Source organism: Malus sylvestris, chromosome 15 (assembly GCF_916048215.2).
Source record: "Malus sylvestris chromosome 15, drMalSylv7.2, whole genome shotgun sequence".
NCBI lineage: Eukaryota > Viridiplantae > Streptophyta > Magnoliopsida > Rosales > Rosaceae > Malus > Malus sylvestris.
This window is the reverse complement of record NC_062274.1, coordinates 25835573-25862397: the sequence shown is the minus strand read 5'-3', so window position 1 is coordinate 25862397 and position 26825 is coordinate 25835573. Positions and strand designations below refer to the sequence as shown.

Genomic DNA, 26825 nt, shown 5'->3' with positions numbered 1-26825 from the left:
AACTGTGCGAGAGGGTTAAAGCAGCTTTTTTTTTTTGGAAGACGGGTTAAAGCAGCTTTGGTAGATGAAGAATACCAAACAAAACATAAAGATTCATGTGCTCACGCAGGAGCATGACAACATCTACTTTTGAATATTGATGAATCTATATTTTGATTTCAATTTCTTTGTTCTTTCTTTTTAATTTAGTAACAACATGAGGAGCATGCGACTGCAGACATGGTTAGATTCATAGAAAAACTAATGAAAAATACTTGAAAATTTTGAGTTTTAACACTAAAGACAAAATAAAGAGTAAAGTGAATAGTACCAAAATTAACTTTTGAGTATAAAAATGTAGTTTTTCGTTAAAATGAACAATATCAGAAGTTTTTCGTTAAAGTTCCATAGATTCATTATCCAATTCATTGTTATGTCTCCAAGACTCCAACTATATATCAAAATATTGGTGTCTAGGTTTAGATTATCTTCTTGTCACCATAAGGAAATTGTGCTAAGCTACCTTTTAGTTCATTGTGCTTTTGTGATCAAGATTTTGTTCAGTTTTATTGTCATATTTTATATTCTAAAATTCAATCAAAGTGAAAATCGTTAAATTACTTAACAATTTTGATTAAGTAAATTTTTAACCGAGAGACGACTTTATTTGGTTGACCTATCATTTGAACGGCTTCAAATATGAAATCCTTGATAGTTGAATCTTTGGTTGCATAAATAACCAACTATTCATTCATTTGGTGTATGTCATACACTAGAGCATACCAAAGTTTTCGAAAGTCCCGATAGGCAAAAAATATTATGAAGGCAGCTAGTATTCTAGATCTCAAACCCTTCTTAATAATAATAATAATAATAATAATAATAATAATAATAATTAGTTTGAGATATTTGAATCCTATTAATTATAACAAGCTTCTTCATACTCAAGTATTTTTACAAAAAGTTAGAAAAAAAAAAGTATTTTTACAAAATAATAAAAAAGAAATTATCTTCAAGGATAAGAGAACTTGAACAAGAAGATAATGTATGGCATGTTCTCCATTATCTAGTGTAAACTGGGATAAAATGGAATAAAAAATCATATTGCATGCAGACATAGGTGAAGGGTCAACTTACATGGTTATATTGTCTTTCACTTGGACTGTTAGGTCACGTTATTAATTAATACATGATACGATACGAATACAAATACGATATCCAAGTAACAGTCGATGTGACACAGTCACACAGAGCAAATGGATCAACTACCTTCCACCCATACCCAATCTCTCTCCCTAATAACTATATAGCAGCAGCCATACATTAATTTGGCCCATATCGCCGGTTATGGAGTTTGGGAAAAACCCTAGCTAGCTATAAGAATGATTTAACCTTCCAAGAGCCGACTCCTACATGCATATCTAACTCACCAATACCCTAAATGTCAAGTACGGTTGTATTCTATCTAGGCATATTTATCGATTTGCTCCTAAATTTGTGTAGAGTTGTCATTTTCTTCCCTAAACTTTAATTTAGCTGATTATCTCTCCTGAACTTTTATAATTAGCTAATTTTTTCTTGAACTTTAATTTCAGTCGATTACCCCTATACTTTCACAAATAGCCAATTTTTTGCTTGACGCTAGATTTAAAAAATTCATCTAATTTTCCATCCATTTTGATCACGGAGACAATACATGACAACTGTATGAAGCCAAAAAAGAATAGGAAATTAGATGGATGAAAATTTTAAAATCTAACGTTGGAGGAATTGGCTATTTATAAAATTTTAGAGGGTAATCGGCTAAAGTTAAAGTTCAGGGGAAATTTTTTAATTTTTTTGTCAAACGATAAATTTTGTTATATTAGCCACCAACGAGGTTCGAACTCACGTCGTTATGCAATAACTCAACACATTTTCACCATTGTGGTAAAATGCCACTTGCTGAAGGAAAGAATTAGCAGCTCTATACAAGTTCAGATGACAAACCGACAAATACCTCTTGTATCTAATGAAACAAGAGAGAACATTCTCGAGTCGAATTTCATATATTGTGTTCAAAGTTCCGTATTTACATAAATATGAATATAGAAAACTATTATTGGTACTTTAAAATAGGTAAGTACATTCTTTGTGAAAGAAAATGAAACGCACAAGACGTGGATAGCGATCGTGATCATGAAAAGTGAAAACATGTCCATTTTCACGAAGGAAGTCTCGAGGAAGGCTCCCTCTGTGCGGCAAGGCAACACAGAGGATAAGAACTCTTGTACATGGATCGCACTCGGACTAACACCTCTTGTGAGTGAGCCAGCGGCCCAGCGCCCACATAAAATAACACTACGCTCCGACAGAATAAAGGTGGGGGCTTTTGCATTTGTGTTTCACCGTCCTAACCTCAGCTTGGACTTACCTACACTTTAGGAATGTCGTGTGGCATCCCATAATAATAATATTAATTGGAGAACAAATTTCGTACACTTACTTTTTCACTTGTTGTACACTACTTTTTTTTTAGTCGTTAAATTGAACAAATTAACCTAAATGTGTACAAAAGGTGAACAAGTTCTTTTCTTCTTTAATAGTTTGTAATACTGATTGGTATGAAAAATAAATTACTAAGATTGAAAAAATAATAATCAAATCTAACAACTAAAAGAAAATCAACTTAACAACTAAAAGAAAATCATCTTAACAATTAAAACATTTACAACATTGAATGCTACGTAAATTTTCCACTAAATTTGCTCTCATTTTAACTTTCTCACGTAAATTTGTAAATGACCTCATTGGCCCTAAGGCATGCGGCACCCCCCAGAGGTGTGGGGCAGTGTCGCCTCAGCTGCCCTCATCCACGACCTTTTCCTTTAATATTAGCCTATTTATCCAAAAAAATGGACCCCAAACCGACGGTTTTGCTCACCTTGTCGTCTTTGGGCCATTCTTCTAGATTCCCGACCCCACAAGCTTCCATCAGGGTTTACTGTTAACGATATATTCAGCGGAAACTCTGGAATCTTATGATCGGCTCGCTGGAGCCACAAGATGCTCCTCGTATCTTTTAATTTATTTATTTTTATTTATTTTTATTCAATTTAAATGTCATAAATAAACAAGAGCATGCCGCATGCATGCGCATTAACGGAGTGTGCGAAGGTCATTTTTTCAGGTTCCAAATTGCATCGGCCCGAAACCTGACTTTTTCTCCACAAATTTATAATGGGCAGTAAGGGCAATTGCTCGGTCAGGTATGGCTTCAACTAAAATTACAAAGGGCAGTGTTGGGGAAATGAATGGGGAAGTTGTTATTATATTTTGTATCGTTTCATTTCTACGCAATCCAACTGAACACAACTCTATGATTTCTATTTAGAAGAATATGTAACATTTTGGAGCATATAAAATACAACTTCCTGCAAGGCAGAAGATGCAGCAGACTCAATTGGTCACGACGACGACCTACATTTTGCATGAGGCCAGAAAATCAAGCACCCACATCCCAAAAAATAAAAATAAAAATAAAAATAAAAATAAAAATAAAAGAAAAAATTTGTGAAACTAAGGTAAGAATCAAACTCGAATGCACAATCAACTAGCCCCCGTAATAAAGGTACCTCACTGTACGTGCCTGCTGACAGCATACACTTCTCGGCCTCTTCAACTAAGTTTTCGATGCATCTTCATATAATTTTTCCCAATGCTGAAGACTGAAGCCTCAAATTCACACAGCACTACATATTTTGAGCGTTGATGGCAAGTGTTTCAGTCCTGTTCAGTATGCCTTGCAGAAGCCTGCATGTCAATCGTTTTTGTCTCGTGCTTCCTCTTGCTTCGAGAACTTCTCTTCGTTCTGGGTGCACGGATTTTTATAGGACGCTTCACTGTGTGCTCTTCAACTGCAGTTTCTGTTTTTTCATTAGATGGGAGTTCAGGTGGAGCATCAGGCCATGGTGTACGTTTTGATGGTACAGTGATTTCCAAAGGTGGGTTGATAGTCCATCTGTACAAGAAAAATTCAAACTAATGATCAAACAGAGAGCAGAGGAATCATGCTAACGTGATAAAAAGCTGAGTGCATGGAGAATCAAATGTAACCATACACTAAATACGATCGCTGATGTCTCACACAACACAAATAATAAGATAGACTCATGGACACCCAATATATTATTCATTTCTTGTGAGGTAAAATTTCACTATTAACTATCAGATCACAAAGAAATGATAAACAATGTCCCATGGGAGCATACAAACACAAACACAAAATACTACGTGCGGTTTGTACAAGTTCATAAAGGCAGGTCAAGTTTCCAATCAGAATTGCCCTCACGAGGAGTTAATGGAATCAAGTCTTCGCACACACGTAACGGGGGACTTAGATCACTTCTTCCTGGGTGAACCTAGAATACCCTTTAGCCCAAAGAGAAAAAAAAGGAGAGGAAAGACTTATAACGATGCAATAAACAAAAGGGAACTTATAAATTACACAACCTGCTTTATTAAGAAACGAAAAGATGGGACTGATATACTTGGGACTGGAAACAATACTCTAAGCTGCATCATAAAATATGAGGACATCGTGATAACATGAAAAAGAATGCGACTTCACAAAGGCATGGACACCAAATAAAAAATGCGGGACAACAATTATGTTTTGAACACTCAAAAACCCTCTTGAGTGGACCTTCCATATTATAGAATCTATGATACAAAAGGATATATTTTTCAACTGTTAGGATGTGAGACAGCAATTACATACAGCACATATGTGATACATTATACTTCACATATCCAACATAAATTGGTATGAAACAACAACCGCCATCAGCTATGCACATAAACCAGAAATTTCTGAAATCTCGGTCACCCCTTCAAAATGCTACAGCACTTAATTGAATCAGGATTAATTAATAAATGGGAAGGAACGGGAATATTATATTCCCATTAAAATGCTAATTAATTCTCTATAATTAGAATGAGAATAAGACTGATTACCATTGCAATGTCTACTAACTTTGGGTACCAAAATGCCTTTCTACAAAATAATTTTTCTCACATACTGACCGACAAACATTTCAAATGCCATATTTTTCTAGTTGCTACTGATAATAAGACTATCGCAAAACCTAGAAGAATAAAATGATAACTATTTCATCTTTTTGTTATCTACATACATTATAGTTTAAAATGCTAGAAAATTTACTAATCAGAAAATTAGTTTCTCCAAAACAATTTACATTTTCAAAATCATTTTGCAAATTAATTTCCTTCAACCGTAGTAATTGTTTTACTATACTGAAAAAACATACTAAAGGGTAGTAGTTGTGGTATTACAAAAAATTACAGGTACACTTATGGTATTACAACAAAAAGACATGTTTATTCCCAGTGATATTAATTAAGGTCATTCTTTACCAAAAAGAAACACAAATGATATTACCAATTTATATATAGAGCCTACAAGGTCCTACTTTCTCTAGGATAGATAAAGGCTGGAACAGGAAATAATGAGAAAGGGAATCAAGTAGGTATATATGTTAATTACATAAAGAGGTGTTAAATAGGGATCATATAAATCTCATCCACGAAATTTGATCATTTTTTTCCCTGTCAATAGAAATTCTATCACGTGGTTATTGAGAAGTCACATCTTATTTCAACTTGGGTCAATTCAAGTCCAATACTAGCATGTCTTTTTCAGATTGTGAGATGAGAACTTGCATGCAAATGTAATGCGTTGGCTCATCAAATCCTGCTCTAAATTCTCATATCAACCAACATAAGACACTAAGCACAAATGGATATGCCATATGTGCCATGAATCTGAATCTTATAATAGACTGGATCAGTTGGGATAAATCGCAAGTGTCGCTAATACTTGAATTGATTTCTAGATACAATATGACTAATGACTAGGGGGAGAAGTTATTTTTAGTCAAGTCCTAATATAATGTAGTGGCATTTACACTAGTACATATAACCACTTAGCCATTTTTTGGCTACAGGTAGTAGGAAAAGGACTAAATGATAAAGTCTCCCATTAATACATTGGATCAAGAAAAATTGTAATATTTGTGGATATTTTAGGTGGAAATGGGCACAGGATTTGGGATATAGAGACTCCACAGCACCATAGCACCAACAGTCATGAGACACACTATAAAGATCATGCTGAATGTGTTGTAAAGGAAAAGTTCATCTAGGCACAGGACTTGAGTGTTAGACACGAGAAATATCCTAAATTGGCTGGCAAATGTCTACCTAAGTCCACAAAAATTTTCTAAAATTATCATGTAGTTTTCCGGTGTTGTATATGATAACATATACATCACCCACTGGGGTTCATAAGATACAAAAAAGCAAATAAGGAAGCACCCCCACACCTAGCTTGTGGATCATCAACAGGTCAAAAATGAACAACCAAACTGCGTTGAATCAATAGGAATAGTGTTGAATACAATAAGCAAAATATGAAAGACTCACCTGGGAGGAAATTTACTATCAAAACGAGCTTCAACACGGAGCCACCAGAGCAAAACTTGGCGTCCACAATTTCCAAGTGGCTCAACCAAAGACAAGTCCTTCAACAAGAATAGAGGGCTCACTATCAGCTCATCAGCCCCACCAATACCATCTAGATCATTAACCCACTCTGGTTTATCTTCAGCTTCACTCCAAAGCAACCGTGAATTCAATACAAACCCAGCCCACTCCAGCTTATTGGGTAGTACAGGTGCTCGATCATCAATGTAATTTGCGCTCTTTCCCTCATAGGGCAAGGTGTCAAAGGTGTGCCAACCAATCAACTTATTGGAAGAGTTACAAGCAGGACCTTGAATTGGCATTGACAGGTTCTCCCCTTCTTCCTTTTTCTGAACTGTGGACTCAGACGATTCATCTGTATTCTCTGAATGAGCAAGTATTCCCACCGAAACAGCACCAAACCATTTCACATTCTGCAACTCATCAAAAAGCTCCATACTGTGCATATTACTATCGTCCGCAAACATCACTATCCCGTCCAGCTTCTGCTCTCTCACAATTCTGCTCCATTGCACACAAAGTCAAACTCGTAAACTAAATGCAACCCACATTTTACAAACTAAACACATCTTCAATTGCTTTAATTCTGACAAATAATAATAACTACAGAATTATCAGTGTAATTAGAATATCCACAATCATTTGGTTAAGCTTCATTTTTCATCTTCCATGAAATTTAACCGCAATTTTCGAAGAATAACTGATTAACAGAAGTAAACAAATGAATATAAAACATTAAAAACTGAGAATTCACCTCAAAGCACGAAGCCGCATCCGAGCCTCCAGCAGGTGGCGGCCATCCCAAGTATTAGGAATCCGTTGATCAAACCCCTTGTGGATGATCCGGAGCCCCGACTTGGACACAATCGAGGCCGTCTCCTTGGTGACCCCGCCGGCCTCGATGACGATCCAGACGACGTCGTACGGCACCAGCATCAGCGAGTGCATAACGCCAGTCAAATGCAGCGCCTGGAAGGTCCGAGCGTAGGTGGGCGTGACGGCGATGACCGTTTTGGGGTTGCTGACTCCGAACTGCCTCCTCTGCTCCCTCTGAACCGTCTCAATTATGCGGTGCGCCTTCATGGTCTCGGTCGGGTTCGGGTGCGGCCACGGCCGGATTCGGATCCCATGCCGCCCGACGATGACCCGGCTGCTGGAGCTGGCGGTGGTGGCGTTCCTGTTGAGATTAAACTCGAGATTCTGGACCGGGTTCGCGGGGAGCTCTAGATTTCTGACGGTGAGATCAGCAACTGACCGAAACGGCGCCGGATAGAGATTGGAAGCGGAGGTGGAGAAGAGGAAGAAGAAGACGAGGCGAGAGAAGCGGAAGCCGAGGACGAGGCTGACGAGGCAGCAGAGGCCATGGAGTAGGAGCCAGGACAGCGTCGGCGGCGACTTGCCGTCAGATGAGGAGTCCAAAGGCGCCGATCCCCTGAAGCTGTTGCTCCGCCGGGTGAGGTAGCTCTGGTGCAAAGCAGAGAGCTTCATAATCTCTCTCTCACACACAAATCCTAGAGAGAGAGAGCAGAGGTCAAGAGTTGGAGAGGTGGGTTCGTTTGTTGTGTTGGTCTTTGGAGCACTATATCCCTTGAGTTCCTTTGACGTTAGTTGAGCTTCTGTAGAGAGAGAAAGAAAGGAGAGAGAGAGAGAGGTTGGGGATGGTGGGGATGATTAAGACGTAATTAAAATGTGATTTGTTAATTTTAATCAGAGATTTCTTCGAATTTAAGAATGAAATTCGAACTTGTTAGAATTGGTTGGTTTTTCAGTTTTATTCTCAGCATTTCTTTGTCCACTTTCAAACAGAGGAGAGAGAAAGGCGCAGACGGGCTTTGTGCGATTTCGGACAGGGAAGGCTTTGGTTTTAATGCACGCAACAATATTCGATTTTAATTTTCCAAATTAATTAAATTAATAGTTTATTTATTTAATATATATATATATATATTTATTTTTTTTGTATAGAACAACCAATATTATTTTTACTAAGGGATGTGGGAGTAGATTAAGCAATAGTCGGGTTTAACAAACACCAGTAAAATCTCTCACTTATAATTGATGAGGAATATCATTAGACTGTACTATCAAATGGTAATAAAATAAATAGTTAATTATGAGGCATTGTAGTTGACGGTGGGAGAGTGACGTTTGATTATGTAGGAGGTCAACTTAATAGTTGATGGAGTGAGACCTAAACAAGGAGAGAGCGACGGGGACGGGCCAACCCGATTAATTTTTGGGGCTTAAAAAGTTTGGATTTTTTTGTTTTGTTGGGGGGGGAGGGGGTTTGGCCTGCAATTTCAACAAAATATATTTCTTGTTTAGGAAGTTAATTAATGGAAATTTGCCCCCTAAACCCTAAACTAAATCTTGATTTTTGACCCGTTTCGAAAAACATTTTGTGGGAAATCAGATTTTTTTTGGGGTGCTTTTTTGGCGCCAATAACAATTTTATTTGGATGCCTAATTAGCAAAAATAGTCATAAAAGGAGTGGTGGGGTTTTGTTACATTTACCAGGTTAGGGTGGGTCCCACAAAATGATAGAATCCTGTTTTTTATTAGAACAATTTGATAGAACCTGGACCCAATTAGACTCTAAATCCGAATTAAAACCGAGTTAATTAATCTTTTGTTCGGCTAGAAACGCATGGCCCAAAGTGCCCAAATAAAGATCAGAGAAATAGAGAGGCCCAGAAACAGGAGAAGAGCGCAACCCACCAAGCAAAAACACAAACAAATATTGAACCATGATATTACAACTAAATATTAACGTCATGTTTACGACGTTCATTTTTTTAGTAAATAATGTTGATATGAGCTCGATATTTAATCAATATTTTGTAATAGTGCATTGACATCTGTTTACAATATTACCGTTCCAGTCGCTCCGGACCTTTTAAAAGTAAACCAACCAAATGAAACACAAAACTCTCCATCAACTTCACGTTTTGCTTTGGAAAAGAAATCTGCGTGAAATTTAGGATGAATCTAGCAAAAAGCTGAATCTTCTAACTAAATAGATATGAGGAGAAAAACATAATAACATTACCTCTAATTTAAATTATTGATTAGATCATAGGTCGTGTCGAAAAACATTGATTTGTGTCAAATCTAATTCTTAAAAACATACTTAATTACCCCTAATGTCAGTCGTAAAACATTGGCTTGTGTCAAATCTAATTCTCAGGTGAATAATTTCGATTTGTATGTGATATGGCTTCAGATCGGTTCATAACTTGAGAAATGTCAAGCCAAACTATTCTGGCACAAGGCTTTGTTTTGTTTTTTTGTACAATGATAGATTTGAACACAAAACTTATATACAAAGACAAACGTTCTTCATTGTGTAAGCAACAAATCATCTGTACTAATAGACCGTTTTACGACATTTAGAAATGTGAAAGCTTGGGTTTGTATCATAAACCAATTAATTGAGTTAATATATGGGCTGTGTTATTCACACATCCATTTTTACCTTTCACACACTCTTAGTCTTAGATCAAATGAATTGAGGAATATTAAAAGATAAAAATTAACAAAAAATATGTACGAAGTAAAAATAAGTATATGAATATAACCACTCTAATATAATACCAAAGGCAAAGAAATTAACGGGAGACCAAATCAACACCGCCGCAATAGGTAGAGTACATATCAATGGTCTTGAATGAGTTTGGTGGCTGGTTAAAATTGCTACCGCACCTGAATCAGTTTGTTTTCTTCAGACTGGGGCGATCAATCTCTCTCAGCCTTAAAACGATTAAGGGAAAGTTTGGCTACAAAGAAAAAAGCAACTAAAGGAAGAATGATATTACGTGGATAACACACCTTTGAAAAAATGGAACTTTAATTAAAAGTTTCCAGTACTATTTACTTTAACGAAAAACTAGAAGAGATGCATGCATTGTGCCATGTTGCTCAGCTAAAAAGCCGTAAAGCCATTTTACTATAAAAGCACTTCAACCAAAAGCTTCACTTCCAAATTAAGCTTACAGAAACGTTCTCTAATTAAAATGCCATTTCACTTGCACCACTTAATTTATGATCACTTGCACAACTTAACTTATGATCACTTTTTCAGAGTTCAAACACAAATGAACAATACTTGGTTACGCAAAGTTTTAAAGAAAGTCCGGCCCGATTCACATATTAAATAATACTTTGGCTTCATGAACAAACAATCATTTTTTATAGAGTGATTTGTAATACGATTGGTTTTGATCATAAGCATAAAATTCTATGAATTGTCCACGAGGTGTTTTGAGGAGTACTTCCCTTAAAACCTTGAGAGCATTTTCAGCCATTCAGTGGATTTGGGTCTAAGAGTGGACTTGAGGCAGTTACTATTGATTTAAATAGTAAATTGTCTTGGCTTCCTTTTACCACTCTCCACCCATTGTGAATGATAACTGTCATGGTAGTTACTATTCACCAATTATTCAATTGATGAGAATAAATTAGAATAGGTTGCTATGGTTATGCTACTCTTCATCCATTGTGAATAGTAATTACAATGGATTTGGACTTAAGGTTACAATCGACATGGTTGCTACCAAGGCTCCATCATCCATGGCTTGAAGAAATGGGTAAAGGTGAATGCTGAATTGGATTTGGGATCTAGCCATGGCAAAAAATCATGGACGAACTTGTTATGAGGAACTAAGTATTATTCAACACAACAAATTTATAATGCTATAATATCTTATACTATGAAGTCTTTAGCTGTTAAAATCTTGGTAATTGTCCCTATGGAAATAAAATATCTCAACCAATAGGAGTACGCCACGTAACTTATCAAATATGACAACTCTGCCCTTGACCGAATGCGTAGACCGTTAGTAAAATCCTAACCGGCGAACAAGCCCCGGGGCTTAATTTATCGCAAACGGTCCAAGCTGATTGCTGCACAACCTGCACAAATTACCCTCATATGTAATTTTCTTGTCTATTGGTCTCTTAGCATGGCAAGACTCTCCGAAGTGTATTCCAGGAATCTTAGAGAAATATTATTCCATCGGTGTGTAGACCACGTAACACTCGACTAATAGGTTTAACGAACCTGGAGCTAGGGTTAACTCCTCAATTTTTTTTTTTTTATAAAGGGTGGTGCTATTCACACACCTTTTTTTTTATCTTCCACACACCCTTATTAATTTTCAACATTTGGATCGAAAAATGATCAAATGACAGAAATTAACAAAGTGTGTGTTAATGGTAAAAAATAGTGTGTAGATAGGAGCATCTTTCTATAAATAGCTAAGGTCAGCCACTTTATTCCAGTAATCAATAACTCTCACCATACTATTACTTTCTATGTTAATGTAGAGTCCTTTCAGACCCTTAAAATGATAAAGTTTTGGAAAAGGCCCAAAGAAGGAAAAGAAGACTAAGTCATATGGGCTTATAAGTCATCCCAATAAAACCAAATGAAGGCTGCTTGACCACTCTAAATGATCGCTTACTGGTCGGGATTAACTATCAGCAAATAAGCTGAGTATCAAGCAAGAAAGCTACTTTATGATCGCTCGACACAAGTTGGACCAAGAAACATTGAAACTAAACTTGAGCAAACTTCATTTCCACATGTTCCTTGGATAGTGGAGGAATAATTGGTAGGTAAGGTCTATGTGTTCAAACCATTTGATGCAAGGACAGTGGAATAATCAAGTTTTAGGATTTCTGGCTCACCAAAGGCCTACATAAAGAGGAACAAGTATCTCTTCTAAGGGTCGGACAAAAAAAGAAAGAAAAGGATTACACTATTACTGAGCATCATAGTGAATGTAGCCCAGTTTTAAGGGTAAATCACTTAAAATCTTTTCCATTACCTTATATCATTGCCCCGTGCACACCAAGGCCTGACCATACTGGTGTTTGTTGATATCTCAATTTCGAGCTTTAACATCCTACAGTCTTTCTGACTTAGGTCTCAAAGGCCATTCGGCCAACAGCGCACCAATGTTAGTTTAACTCTATTTGTCTTTTTTTTTCTTTGTGTGTAAGTTTTCGTCAATTCAATCCACAATGAAAATTTGCTCCTACAAATTAGTGATTTCATTAAGAGTTCTTGAAAAACACTCATGATTGCTCATTCAATTGAACGAAAGTAAAATCCTAAAGACAAAACTTCCTTCCCCAATTTCTTCTTCAATTCAAGAATGGTGAAAGCAAGAAGATCGTCAAGTAGGAACACTAGAGTTGCGGTAACACTAGCAACAACACCACCGAAGATTTCGGTGCCATACATCAACGTGTGAGAACCGCTCCCCGCGGCCCAACCTTCAGGTTCCATCTCGCCACCACCATCGACCGCACGCCACACCGCAAGGAACGACGACTCCCGAGCCGTCTCCACCGCAAGAGAAATGACGGCTTGAACTACACTGCAACACCCACCACCAATGTACTCCCAAGTGTGGTGTTACACCACACTCTAAATACGAGGAAACCCTAGCCAACGCCGCACCTCAATCGTTCTGGCTAACCATGAAGCACTCACTAATCGATTGATTATGCAAGGGCAAACCTCACGATGTCAACTGCATCTAGGCCCTATGACTTAACAAGGACACAAGGATCAAAGGCACCAAGCTTTTCGACTCTCGGGCACAACCGACCAGCCGGAGGACATCTACTCACAAGTCGCCCATCTTTCGGAGAAGATTAATAGGCAAATTACCTTGATCGACCTACTGCTTAGATGAGTCGGTGGATTACCTAAATTCGACCAAGGCAGTTAGCTTAAGTTAGCTGATCAACTCACTGTTAATGAGCTGGAAAATGGCCTGCCACAAGTGTGCATTTATACTTAGGTCATGGGGCTGACATTCATCCCAGGCTAGGACCACTGACCAACAAAAACTCCTTACCTAGACCATGAGAAAGTTTCTTTTTTCACCTAGAGCATTTCAAAACCAGGCTAGGTCGGTAAGGCAACATACACTCAGGGCTTGAATCTTGCGAAGCACTTCCCAAATACCAACAGTAGGCCATGCATGAAGAGCCATCACAAGACGACAACTTAGAAGAAAACCCGACCAATCTTCTAAACAACTATGAGGAGGAACAATTGCTACCCATTAAGGTCATCCAGTCACCACTTCCCAAATGCCCATGACGAGTCGATGGCCAGCGGAATGAGCATAAGCCATTTTGAGCCAGCCATATGCTTCGATTAGTCGACAAATGTCTTTGTAACCTTTGTCTGCTCGAATATAAAATATCTTGATCAATGGGAACAAACCATGTGTATAATATGACTACTTTTCCCTTGACGAAATATGCAAATTGTTAGTCAAACCCTAATTGGCCAACGGTCCACATTCTCTACAAAAGCCCTAGAAGCTCACAATTAACATGTCATCGGGCCTAATTCATCACAAATGGTTCAAGTTGATCGTCACACTGCATGCGAAGATTACCTCGATATGTAATGGGCTTGTCCATCAGTCTCTTAGTATGGCATGACTCTCTGAAGCATATTCTAGAAATTATAATACATCACCATTTCGGAAAAGGCCCAATATCATTGGTGTCGGTGATGATCAGAGAAAAGGCCCCAAACAACAAATGAAGGTGGGATGTTCCATTCCATCACCATTCCGGCAAGTCAAAGAAAGTATTTCTGCATGAAATTATAATCCAAGCAAAGCATTTAAATAAAATGTTGACCTAACGTGCCTGTCGTGTTTTGCGATCAAACGCAGCTTCATTAGACTTTTTTTCTAATTTCTAATTTTTATTTGGATATTACATCGGTAATTCATGACCTTAATTTCTAAATTTTGTAGAAATTTCTTTTGTTCCCATATTTTGGTAACAAATTAATTAGTAAATATTGACCGTGATATATGATATAATGATGTAAAGACACCAACCAACTTCAAAACAACTTTTATTTTATTTAAGATTGAATATAATTATTAAACCTTAAAATGAAACATTCTTTTTTTTTTTTTTTTAAATTATCACATGTTGCTTAAATTTATAGTAACAATTAAGAGTTGGTGAGCCCAGCAAAAAAACAAATACTAATTTGAGATTTGTGAACTTTTATATGTAGATTCAACATATATGTTATCTTGGTCACTAGATAATTAAGGAATATATCACTTACTTTTAAATTGATATTAATGGCGAAAAGTAAATGAATATATTTTTATGTTTTAATTTTAATTTTTTTACATCAAATTTAAATATAAATGGCCTCAAATTGTCGGTCACCAAGTAATCAAGAGAGCATGATAGTTGATCCAATAGTTTTCTTTATTTTATTGAGGGTTTGGGAATCTTGCAATTTCTAAGGTGTGGACAAAGCTTTCCGGATGATGAGTGCGGATGGAATGTGGACAGTAGGATTAAATTTGAATAGATGAAAATGAATCCATTAGAAATGACTTAGTGTGAAACCGGGTTGAGAAAGACCCATAAGTTAATGAAAACGGTACCCGCAAGAATTTAAAAAATATGGAATTAAACTCTCTCTTCCACGATAGCTACAATTCAAACCAGAAGCAACAGTTGAAACCATAAAATTTTCTCCTCCTCTCAAAAATCACCTTCTAACTCTGAGATCATGCTCATTCAAAACTTTGGTAGTGTTCAAAATCTTCGTTTCCACTTTGAAATCCAGTTAAAGTATTGGTGTGGTTGTTGTCTCCGAGCTCAGTGCAGTTCAACATTCAGCCATATTTGGTTTGAGGGTTAGCAGTTATTTACATGGGAAAAATCCAGTGGTTCCTTGATTGGAGTGGATTCAGAGTGGTTGTTTCCGCGAAAGTCGATGGCAAACTTGATTCTGGAAACTAAATTTGAAATTTGGAACCCTAGAAAATAATTTTCTTACTTATGTAAAATTGTGTATATTTTTTAGGGTTTATGGTTAATTATGCAACTGGGTTGATAAAATTAGTTGATGTGGAAGTCATCGGAAAATTTACTGAGATGTAAGTTTATGAATTGTGGTTGACAGGTTGTGTACAAGATATATGTGCTTCAGTTTGTTTTGTTGAATTTATATTGTTCACTTGGGAATGATTTTTATCGATGAATCTTTGTTAATTTTATGAATTAATATATTATTTCTTAACTCATGAAAGTAAGTTCATAGTAGATGTATAGCTATACGAATTTGTTGACATGATGTGTCAAGTAGATGATGCACAAGTTTAATGATGCACAACTTTCTGAATTTAGGGCCTTATGCTTTGGACACTTAGAGAGTGTCGATAGATTAGCCTTTAGTGGGCAACTGATGCATGAATTATTCAATCTGTATAGTGGCAAATCAAGAGGTGAATGACCTAGAGGGACTCACATATTTAATAGGCTGTGAGGTCACCCGGTTCACGAAAAAGGATTTTTACCTCGTTACGGGGCTTCGTTGTGACGAACCCTATGATCTAGAGGTTGAGCCTTCCAACATTAGGCTGTTGACTAAGTATTTTCCTCAGAAGTTTGGTTTTGTTGGAGAGAGTAGCAAGGGTAAGGGTAAGGGTAAGGGTAAGGTTGTGTTCTACTACTATGCTCTCGAATCCCAAACCCTGCTGCAAGTGCATAATTGTTGTAAAACATATGCCCTTCATCTAATGAATCACACTCCATGCTCAATTTTGGTTTCAACTCTTCATCTACTCTTGGAACCACAAATTCAACCATTCCTACACCTAGTTCATCTCCCTTCTGTCGACAACAATTTTTTCTACTTTTACCTCACCCCCATCGAATTATACTTCAATGTCTACTTGCAACAAAGTCACACAAGCACAACACAACTTATCACAAGCCATCACAAGGTTTACACCTATATATCTAAAATCCACTTTCATGATTTCAACCAAATCCATTGATAACCTCTGACCATTATGGATTCAAATCCCAAGTTTTGAAAAAAAACCACACTTCAATGGAAATGCATTATAACATAGGTTCTGCAATTATTCAAACACTCACCTTCAAAATCTGGGTTTCTTTTGAGGTTGTGGATGAACCAACCATGTCAACTCCAATCCAATCACAACTTCAATCCTCTATAAATCGAGCGCACACACACCCTTCAACACTTCCCTCTCTCTATCCCTCTTTCTCGGTGGAGAAAACCCTAATCTACCCTCCCTCGCTGTCACAAGCACACCTAGTGAACAAAAAAAAAAAATTAAAGTTATGGAATTACCGGGTCGCAGCTGCAACCCAGCTTCGATCCACCACAAATTCATTCCAAACTCTAGCTCCCTATGTCTGCCTCTCTTCCCCTCTTTTTCGTTCTTCAACGTGCGCAACAGCCAACCCCTAATTCCCGCTTACCTGTTGTTTCCCTCCGTCAGACAAAAACATGTCAATTGAATAAAAAATATTAAAATTTTCTAAATGCACCAGGTTATAACGACTTGGTTCTATTCGTGAGCTCGTCTATTTTTAGCCGTTAGATCTTTGTCCCCATGGATTGTTTGCACGCTTTGTTCGCACCTTAGACACGCCCTTGGGAATCTTGAGTTATGTTTGAGAGTAAATTATATTTTACCACCTCAACTTTAGGTCAAATAACAAACTCATACCTCACCTTTTAAACATTACAATGTCATTCATCAACTTACGACTTCGTTGCAATATCATACCTCGGTTAGTCAATCCGTTAATTTGATTGTTAAATGATGATGTGTCAATTGTGGATCCCATATTTTAAGTAATGTAAGGTCAAATATGTGCCACATGGACACAACAAATTAAAATTATATGAAATTTTGAAAATGGTATGACAGGGCAGCAACAAGTTCCATGATTCCTTGAGGTGGTGAAACATGTATGGCATCGGGCCAAGATGCTGTTGTTTCATGAAAATGGGATCCGGGTATGATGGTGCAACAACTTTGATAGCTTTCAGACGGGCGACAAATGGTGATGGTCTGGTGATTGGTGGTGGGTAAAATCGCGGTGGTGTTGGGGTAAGAGAAAGTAGTGGTGGTGGTCTTTTGAATTTAATTTAAAAGTTGTATTTTATTTTCATAATTCTACATAATTTTAATTGGTTGGTTGTCCACGTGGCACAAATTTGACATCACATTAGTAAAAATGTGGGATCCACATTTGACACATCATTGTTTAACGGTTAAATTAAATGCATTGACTAACAGAGGTCTGATATTACAAAAAATTTGGAAGTTAATGTATGACATTGCAATATTCAAAAAATGGTTTTTATCACAAATTGTCCTTGAAATTAACCCACCCCATCAAGATGGTCCCTAAAATTAAAAATCAATCAATGTAGTCCTTGAAAATGGGTGTTGCCAATCAATGTGGTCATTCCGTTACCATTTCGTCAAAAAATCTGTTATATGCTGACGTGGTGCATAATTGGGTCCCACAAATATAATTAAATATTTTCCATATACATTAAAAATATTTAAATAATAGAAAACAATTTTTATTTTAATATAATTAAAAACGCGAAAGAATCGATCATCCAGAAGACAATTGAGGGGCACAACGCGAAACGATCGATCAGAGGAACACGAAGTGGAAAAGCTCACAAAAGCTTTTTGAGTTGAAGGACGCATAAGTAAATTGTGTGGCGGTGGGGAGCTGGCCCGAGATTCCAGGTCTATGAGGTGTATTTATGGGGAAAACTCGAGGGGATGAGAAGCGAGTCGAACAATCAGCTCAACAGGATGGTGTATTTGTACCAAGGGAAGAAAGGCAGGAGGAGCATTGATGTGGAGAATAGCTTGCAGGCTCCAATGCTGGCGAAGCTGGAGCAAGATAAGGGTTAATAAAATTTGTTTTTTTTTTTATTATTTAAGCATTAATTTAAGGAAAACTGGTGAAAATGGTTTGAAAACTTTGAGTTCTAACGATAAGGACAAAATAAATGGTAAAGTGAATAGTACAAGGATTGACTTTTTAGTGTAAAAATGTTTCGTTAAAGTGAATAATATCATGAGCTTTTTGTTAAAATTCCCTTTAATCTATATGGGGCCACATTAGCATATAACATATTTTTTGACAGAATAGTAACGGAAGGACCACATTGATTTGCGACATCCATTTTCAACAACTACATTGGTTGATTTTCAATTTTAGGGACTATTTTGATAGTGTGTGTCAATTTCAGGAATCATTTATGATAAAAACCCTTCAAAAAATGAAGTACAAGTTTGTTTTGTAACCTAAAGTTAAAAATGCAAAATGCAATTTATCCTATGTTTGATCATGATTTACCCTAAGCCCATATCAAATCAGGCCTAACGTAATGAGTAAAGCCCAAGTGAGAGTAGTGGACTTGGGTTTTGAGTCTTCAACTAGCAGTCACATTTGTTGAATTCGGACCGACTTAATCATCCAATTAATTACTGGGCCAGGTTAAAGACCCAAAAGAATGGAAAGATACTCTAATGCTAACAATTAAGCACAAGCGAAGAATCGCACATTGATCAACAACTGTAATGCCATCTTAATCGTACGAATTCTCTACAATATTAATGCAAGTTAGCATACAATGGAAACAAGTTTGTAGCAATTATATTTACGAGAATGACTTCCTTACAAAGATAATGTCATATGAGAAAACTAAAAAATTGTGATATTATATATTTAAGATATTGTCATATTAGTATCCTCGTGTTGAGTAAGTTCGTCTTTAGAATTAAATGAAAGTTGCAGGTATTTTGTTGGATACCACGGTCATAAGAAGGCTCCACGAACAAGTTGTGTTTAGGGTTGCAATCATAATGTCGATACCTTTGATTGCAAGAATTCAAGTATATGTAGCTTCTTACTGGTATGAAAGTCACAGGTGCTCACCCGTGAACTGTTGAACAATGCGATCTTACATTGAAAGCCTTATATGATAAATACGATATATTACTCTTTATGTACAAATAGTTCTACTGCTAATAACACTTGAGCCCTTTGTGATAGAATTCAACATCTGTTAGGCTGTGCATGTGATGAATTTGAAAGAATATTTATATGATTAGTACTCGACGGCTATGAGCTATTGTTTTAGGGGTGTAATATCTATACATCCCATTTTACTTCTCACATACCTTTTTAATTTTTGGCCTTCGGATCGGATGAATTAAAGAAGATCAACGGACAGAAATCATCAAGAGGTGTGTGAGAAGTAAAATGGGGTGTGTGGATAGCACACCCCTTGTTTTATATCAAACTGAGCTATATTCCCCTGCCTTCTGCTTGCTATGGCTACAAGCCAGTTTTCTTAGTTGTCGTGGCCCGTGGGGGGCTAATATGTATGTATGGCCTTTTAGTCATCTTGAAGGGCTTGTCTATTGTCAAAACTTGACTTTCATACAATATGATAAGAGTATGTGTGAGGTAAAAATAAATATGTGAATAATATAACTTATTATAATAGTCTCACCCTAGGTATCCATACTGTTTGATATAAAAAATTTATATAGATAGATCGTGAATTTAGATTATTATCCGTTTTATTCTCACTAAAATTGTGGTTCATGATCACAGTCGGTTATAAAGTATTTGAGCAGCAAAAGCAATATACTCAGAAAACGTTAGCTTGTCCACTCTTCTCTAAAATAATAAAGGTGAAAAAACTTCAATTCAAATGCAATACAGTGATGGTTAATTTGTCTATATTCATTTGAAATAGGTCTTTTCATAGTGGTACATCTGTATTTAATATTAGTTGTAGAGAGAGAGTTTATGTATTGTCATTAAATACTAGTCTAATGTTAATTTTTCCTCATTTGTGAGTAAAAGGTCATTCGAGTCTCATGATGATGAGTTTGATATTAATTTATTCCTTTAACATTTACCGTAAATATATCTTGTATTAAGGACAAGAAGGAAGGTCTGAACTCAAAACGTAACTGGTTATATAACAAATGACGCATTACCGCAATGACCAATTGCAATCATGCCTATGAACTCTTGTGACGGGCTTGTTCCTCACCAAATGTTCTATCCACGAAGGCAAATAGGCAATCCATGTAATTATATTATTAGAAAACTAGATTGTAATCCTTAAATAGGATGAAGTTTATGTGGAGCAAAAAATAATCAAAAAAAATATGGAGGCGACACTTGGATTTTTGGGTAAAAAAGACAAAATTATCCTTGAGGCACATCGAGACTCCCACGTGCATGCAACAGACAATAACGGCTCAATCGAGGTCAAAAGTGATCAAAATGGTATTCTTTTCAACCCTCTTATCACTCCTCATCAAATCTTCACCCACAAGGTAACTCCTAATTATTCTTTTCAAATTGGGATTAATTACCAAAATTAATGGATTAATTTCCTATTTAATTGATTAATTTTCTAATTAATTTCCTAATTGATTGCAATATATTATTTGACATAATATCTTACAATTAGAGCCAAGAAACCACCATAAGTGGCCGGTCCAACCAGGCAGCTAACCCATATTGAGCAGGCCATGTCCCAAAAGGCGCAAACTTTGAAGGCAGCCCATCTTGTTGCCATTTCAGCAGCCCAGGCCCAAGAGCAAGCCTAGGCCTATACATTAGCAGTCGAAGCCTGGCGCACCCAGGCCCACACCATGGAAAAATGCCAAGCCCAGGCCCGCGCCGCACAGCAGTCGGCCCAAGCAGCACCGAGGAGGAAGCAATCTCAGCCTTCACGCAAGTGGCCCAACCCACGCCAACGGCCTGACCCGCTCCAGCGATCCGACCCGCTTCCACAGTCCAATTCGAGATCCAACCCACTCCCATGGCCCAACCTACTCTCGTGGCCTTCTAAGCGATCCAAATCGATCCAAGACATGTTTAACCGTCCCGACTTCAGATTTCTGGATTGACAATTGAACCGGAGGTATTTTCACCTCAATTTTTCACAGATTTGACATATCCCAACTTAAATCTTGCACCCAGAGTCCATTACACTTTCACTACTCAAGGTGACACATATCGTCTAAGCTCTTCTAACCCAAATAGCGAACAACACTTGTCTTGACAAGTCATAGGGTTGACAAGCGCCCTCGCACAACAGATGACCTTGGTGAATCAACTATTACAGCGCACCGAGATGCAACGTGCCCCAGATGAGGTGTCCCAAAGTAGGACAAAGGCAGACGATGAACCTCTCCAACAACATCCCGACAAGCTCCCCCTTGACCAGCCACAGTTCGAGCATTCTAGCAATGTACACTCCCGACTGGGCCCCAAGATTACCTATACTCCCGTCTTAGTGTGAGGATGAACGTGTACTCTCGGTTGGGCCCACGAACGAGGATACATTTAAGGTTGGGGCCACATTCCGATAATTAACATGAGCAACCTTTTAGGCTCGGAATGAGCATCATCCACCTCACATCAGAGTAGACAGCACGACAGATAGAGAGAAGTAGTCACACAATCCGGCTCAAGTTCAACCGGCAGCCGATGAGTAATTCGCTCGCTTGCTAGGAACGTACCACATGCACCGCAACTGCGACTAAACGAGCCGAACACATAGAAGAGCAGCCTAGACCAATAAGTCACGATCGGGGGCAGCTGAAAGCTTCACTAGCCCAACAAAGGCAAAATTCATGAAGAAGTAAAGAGGCTCCTGACCGAGCGATTGTGTGATTTCCAACGCAACAAAGTCATTGAGGAGGCACTATGACTAGACATAACCAACATAAGCAGATCACCCTTCACGGACGAGATCAAGCAGGCAGAGCTTGCACGCAAGTTCAACATGCTACATTTCACATCTTTCAAAGGAGATGGAGACCCGGAGAAGCAAGTACCATAGCGCAATGATCCTTTATCTGAATAACGACGGTTTCATGTGCAAAATATTCGCCACCACTTTACAAGGCGAGGCGCAATATTAGTTCCACACCCTGCCACCATAATTCATCCAGAATTTTGATGAGCTTTCTTTGATTTTCGCCAAGGAGTATTCATTATGTTGCTCAATCAAGAAGAAGTCCGATCACTTGTTCAATGTGAAGAAAAACCCAAAGGAGTCGTTCGCGACTATGTAAAAAGGTTCAAAGTAAAGAAGGCAAAGATAGTCGGATGCAACGACTCGATAACTAGTGCAACCTTTCAAAAAGGACTCCCAGCAGACCACCTGTTGTTTGGAGAATTGATCATGAAAGAAGATCAAACTATAGTAGACTCTTTCGCTCTAGCAGAGAAGCATGTACTTTGGGACGAGGGTTTCCAATGCACATTCAAGGCAAATATGAGCAATCTTTAATATGAAAACCCCCACTACTATGAAGAAGATTCAAGGTCTGACCAGATGATGACCTATTTACATGTTTGACAGTATCTGAAGCAACAACAAGCCCTACCCTCATACGAGAAGGGCTACCTGTAATCCACAATTCAAAAACTCTCATTGATGCAGAAACTAACAACCAAAAATTCAAAATCTAACTTTGGCGACAGTTGTTGCAACCCAGAAGCTCAAGTTATACCTTCAGACGTACACAGTCATCCTCATGACGCACTATTCTGCCCAATCCAGACGCGTAATTATAAAAGAGCATACGCTGGTGGATGCAAAGTTTTTTTACGAACACAACAACTTAGCTCAAAAAGGGCGCCAAAGGCAGACGAACACTATAAGGACACACTCGGAGGTAAGTTTTGTCCCTAAAAGATTCTACATAGGAGGAACATGTACCGACAATTGAGCATCACCTTCTGGTGCGCGTCACATGGTCCTAGCTTACTCTTGCTCCATAATTCAGCTCTAGAGTGGCTCAATACCAGCAGTTGAGCATCTCCTGCTGTGTGTAACATGGCCTTAGCTCCACGACCCCCTACCGTGTCTTCACGCCTAGACTAGGTTATGCAACAAAGTGACTCAACAACGTCTCGGAGGCAACCGAGCACGCCCTAGCCATATCTGCTTCACCCGATGAAGACTTCTGGCATTTGAATGACGACGACACATCTAACTATAAAGGATTGGAAGCAGGTGTGGTCATTAAGACCTAAACGGTTCAATGCTCGAGTAGGCAATCATTCTAGGCTTCAAAGCATCCAACAATGAAACAGAGTAAGAGGCCCTACTAGCGGGCCTCCGAATGGAAAAAGACTTAGCGGTGAAAAACTTGCAATTCATTCTGATTCCCTGTTAATCACCAGCCGGACTACTGGGGAGTACACGGCAAAACATCCAAAGATGGCGCAATACCTAGAGAATGTATGAAAACAACTAGAGGAGTTTCATACTTACACCCTCACTCAAGTTCCACGAGCAGACAATGCACACGTGGATACATTAGCTGGCATAGGCTTTGCCCTCGATCACCAACTCAAACGCTCTATTCCGGTAGAGAATCTAGACAAGCCAAGCATAGAGGTGGAGCCAGAAGCTGAGGTGTCACAGGTTAGTACAACTCCAAACTGGCATGATTCCATTATAGACTACCTAGTTAATGGCACACTCATCACGGAAAGATTGGAGTCTAAAAAGCTCCAAACAAATGCAGCACGTTATTATATGTGGAACGACATTATCGTTTGAAGATCCTACACTGGACCACATTTTCGCTGCTTAGCGTATCCCGATGACCTAAAGGTTCTAATTTCAATCCATGAAGATGTTTGTGTAAATCACTCCGAAGGTCGATCCTTAGCATAGAAGTGCAACCACTGCCAACGCTACAAACTGGTACCAGCACTGCCTACCAGCGAGCTACACCCGCAGACGAGTCCTAGGCCAATCATGTAGTGGGCAATCGACTTGGTAGGGCCAATGCCGCTCACCATTGGAGGCACATGCATGCTAATCGTGGCAACTAACTACTTCACCGAGTAGGTGGAAGCAAAGCCTATTACGACTATAACTCAAATGGACATAGAGCGCTTCATATAGAAGAACATCATTTGTCGATTTGGCATTCCTCAATCTATCGTCACAGACAATGGCCCGCAATTCGTAGACAAAGATTTGGAGAAGTTCGTCCAAAAATATGGCATCAAGCAACATATGTCCACGTCGAGGTATCTCCAAGGTAATAGGCAGGTCGAAGTATCCAACAAGACGATTCTCGACTACCTCAAGAACTCCTTCTCCGACAAGAAGGAAAAATGGCCAGACGAACTTCCCAGATGTCTATGGGTGTATCACACAACCAAACGACAAGCAATCAACGAGACTCATTTCTTTTTGGCATTTGGTTCAGAAGCAATCATTCCTTATAATGTCATCCTGCCAAGTATCAGCACTCTACTGCCAAGCATCGAACAAAACAGAAATGAGATGGCCACAAACTTAGATATGGTAGAGGAGAAAAGTGAGAAGGTCATCACCCGCATCGCAGTCTACCAACATCAGCTCATCTCTAGCTATAACAAAAGGGCCAAGATCCTGCAGTTCCAGCTTAGAGATTTAGTCCTAAGAAAAGCCTTTATCACTGCCTGCAGAAAAGACTTTAAAAAGATGGATCCTATATAGGAAAGTTCGTACAAGATCAGCAAAGTGGGTGGCATGGATAGTTACACCCTCGCCACCCTAAACGGAAAAGAGATAGAAAAGTAGTGGAACACCTACAATCTGAGGAAGTACCATGCGTGACCTCCCGTTACATTAAAGCCTGAAGACTCAAGTAGCTCGATGGGCACCATCGCAAGCCGAGGACTATTCAGTTGTTATGCAGTTCCTGCCTTACAGCTAAGTTTTCGTTTGTTTCACTTGTTTTTCAATGAGGAATTCAGATGTAATCTACAACTTGGCTTGGCTACAGGCTTACAACAACTGATCACTCTTGCACTTCAAAAGAAGACCGCGCCCTTCTTAGGGATTTATTGCAAGGATTGCACCCCCTAGGGACCAACCATGCTCTCCAGTGCGAGAGGGTAAACCAATTCCTTGACACCTATTTGGGTCTGTTCTCCAATACAAGAGGATAAACTAATTGCTCTCTAGTACGAGAGGGTAAACCAATTCCCCGACACCCACATGGGTTTGCTCTCCAAGGCGGAATGATCAACTTTACACTCCGAGTATCCAGACGTGGATGAGTCGGGCTGCCCTGGTGTAACTAGATGCATAATGGCTTGTGCCGGGATTCCTAGAAGTAGCCACAATGGTCTTTTTCAAGGCTTAGCTAATTGATGGATTTTGCGTCTCTTGGCCTAATCTGTTAGGAACTGGGCATCAAAGACGGAAAAGGCACCTTATGTAGTACGCCCTATGAACGACTGCCCTAGAACCCTAATGCTGTTACCGAGTGCACTAAGGTAGCTTACGGTTTCCAGAAGACTGCCTACGACTTGCCCTTCGAGCAATAAGCCGCACTAAACTTATACAACCGCACATTTTTGTGAAGAGTTAAACAAGTTAGCGTGCATATACGAAGCTTTATCCATTGTCGACATGTTACGTTGTCGATAAGCTTCACCTCTGCCAACCGCGGAATGATCATTTAGATCTACACTAATTCCTCAAGTGTTGTGATACTTGTGACACAACCCATATAATTGGTTACATAAAGAGCAAGGAGTTCTCTCGACATTTGCTTACAAAAATTCCATACAACCACGTACTTTTGATATGAAAGGTTAACGAATTTCATAACCCAAAAATCTTTAGTATGTTGTGATGCAGGCCACATAGCTCAAAGGATTGAAGAAAACCAAGGTTAACAACCAAGTGGTCACGCGGACTCATCTGCTTCTGTAAGTAAGGCGTCCGGTTGTTGACCCTATGACTAACAACTTTGCAAAGGCTGAAGGTTGGGCATAAGCAAAAGAAGCGAAGATTGGGCATAAATAAAAGAAGTGAAGGTTAGGCGTAAACTAAAGAAGTGAAGATGAAGAAAAGCGAAGGAAGCAAGTTTATTAAAATTTCTAGCAAAATTGATAAACAAATAACAAAGGCCGAATGAGCTCAAGTAAAGCAAAAAGCAGCAAGGGAAACAAAGAAAATCCTAAAGGCTACCTAGAAAGCTACTCTTCAGCAGCTTGGACATCTAATGACTACTCGGTCTCCACACCTTCAGCAGCTGTGACGCTTTAAGCAGCGGCATCATCTAGCGCTTTACCCCTGGCTGCCTCAACCTGGGCACCAACTTCTCCGACTACTTCACCAATGGAAGCCTAAAAAGTAAAGGCAAGCAAGTCTTCCGAAGAAATAGAAAAGGTTTCGAAGTCTTTCCCAGCAAACTCAAAGTCAGACGACCTACCAAAGAGATGATCTACATAACCCAGCTTATAGAAATAGGCCTGACTATGAATAAGCGAAGCATCGAGCCCAACCTTCTCACCCTTCAGCTACTCGTTTCCCTCGAGTAGACCAATATGGACGCGCTGCAACTCATCCATTTCATTCTTCAGACTTTCGTTGATCTTCAGT

At 38.6% G+C, this 26825-nt stretch overlaps 1 protein-coding gene across 1 annotated transcript; it reads right to left on the bottom strand.

Annotated features, from left to right (window-relative positions):
• Positions 1–3324: 3324 nt before the first annotated feature.
• Positions 3325–8368, bottom strand: LOC126604659 (beta-1,4-xylosyltransferase IRX14-like). Its single transcript, XM_050271944.1, has 3 exons — positions 7277–8368; positions 6463–7023; positions 3325–3979 (listed from the first exon to the last, which is right to left on the bottom strand). The coding sequence occupies exons 1-3, from the start codon at positions 8008–8010 to the stop codon at positions 3742–3744; spliced, it is 1533 nt and encodes a 510-aa protein (XP_050127901.1). The 5' UTR covers positions 8011–8368; the 3' UTR covers positions 3325–3741.
• Between the last annotated feature and the right edge of the window lie 18457 nt (positions 8369–26825).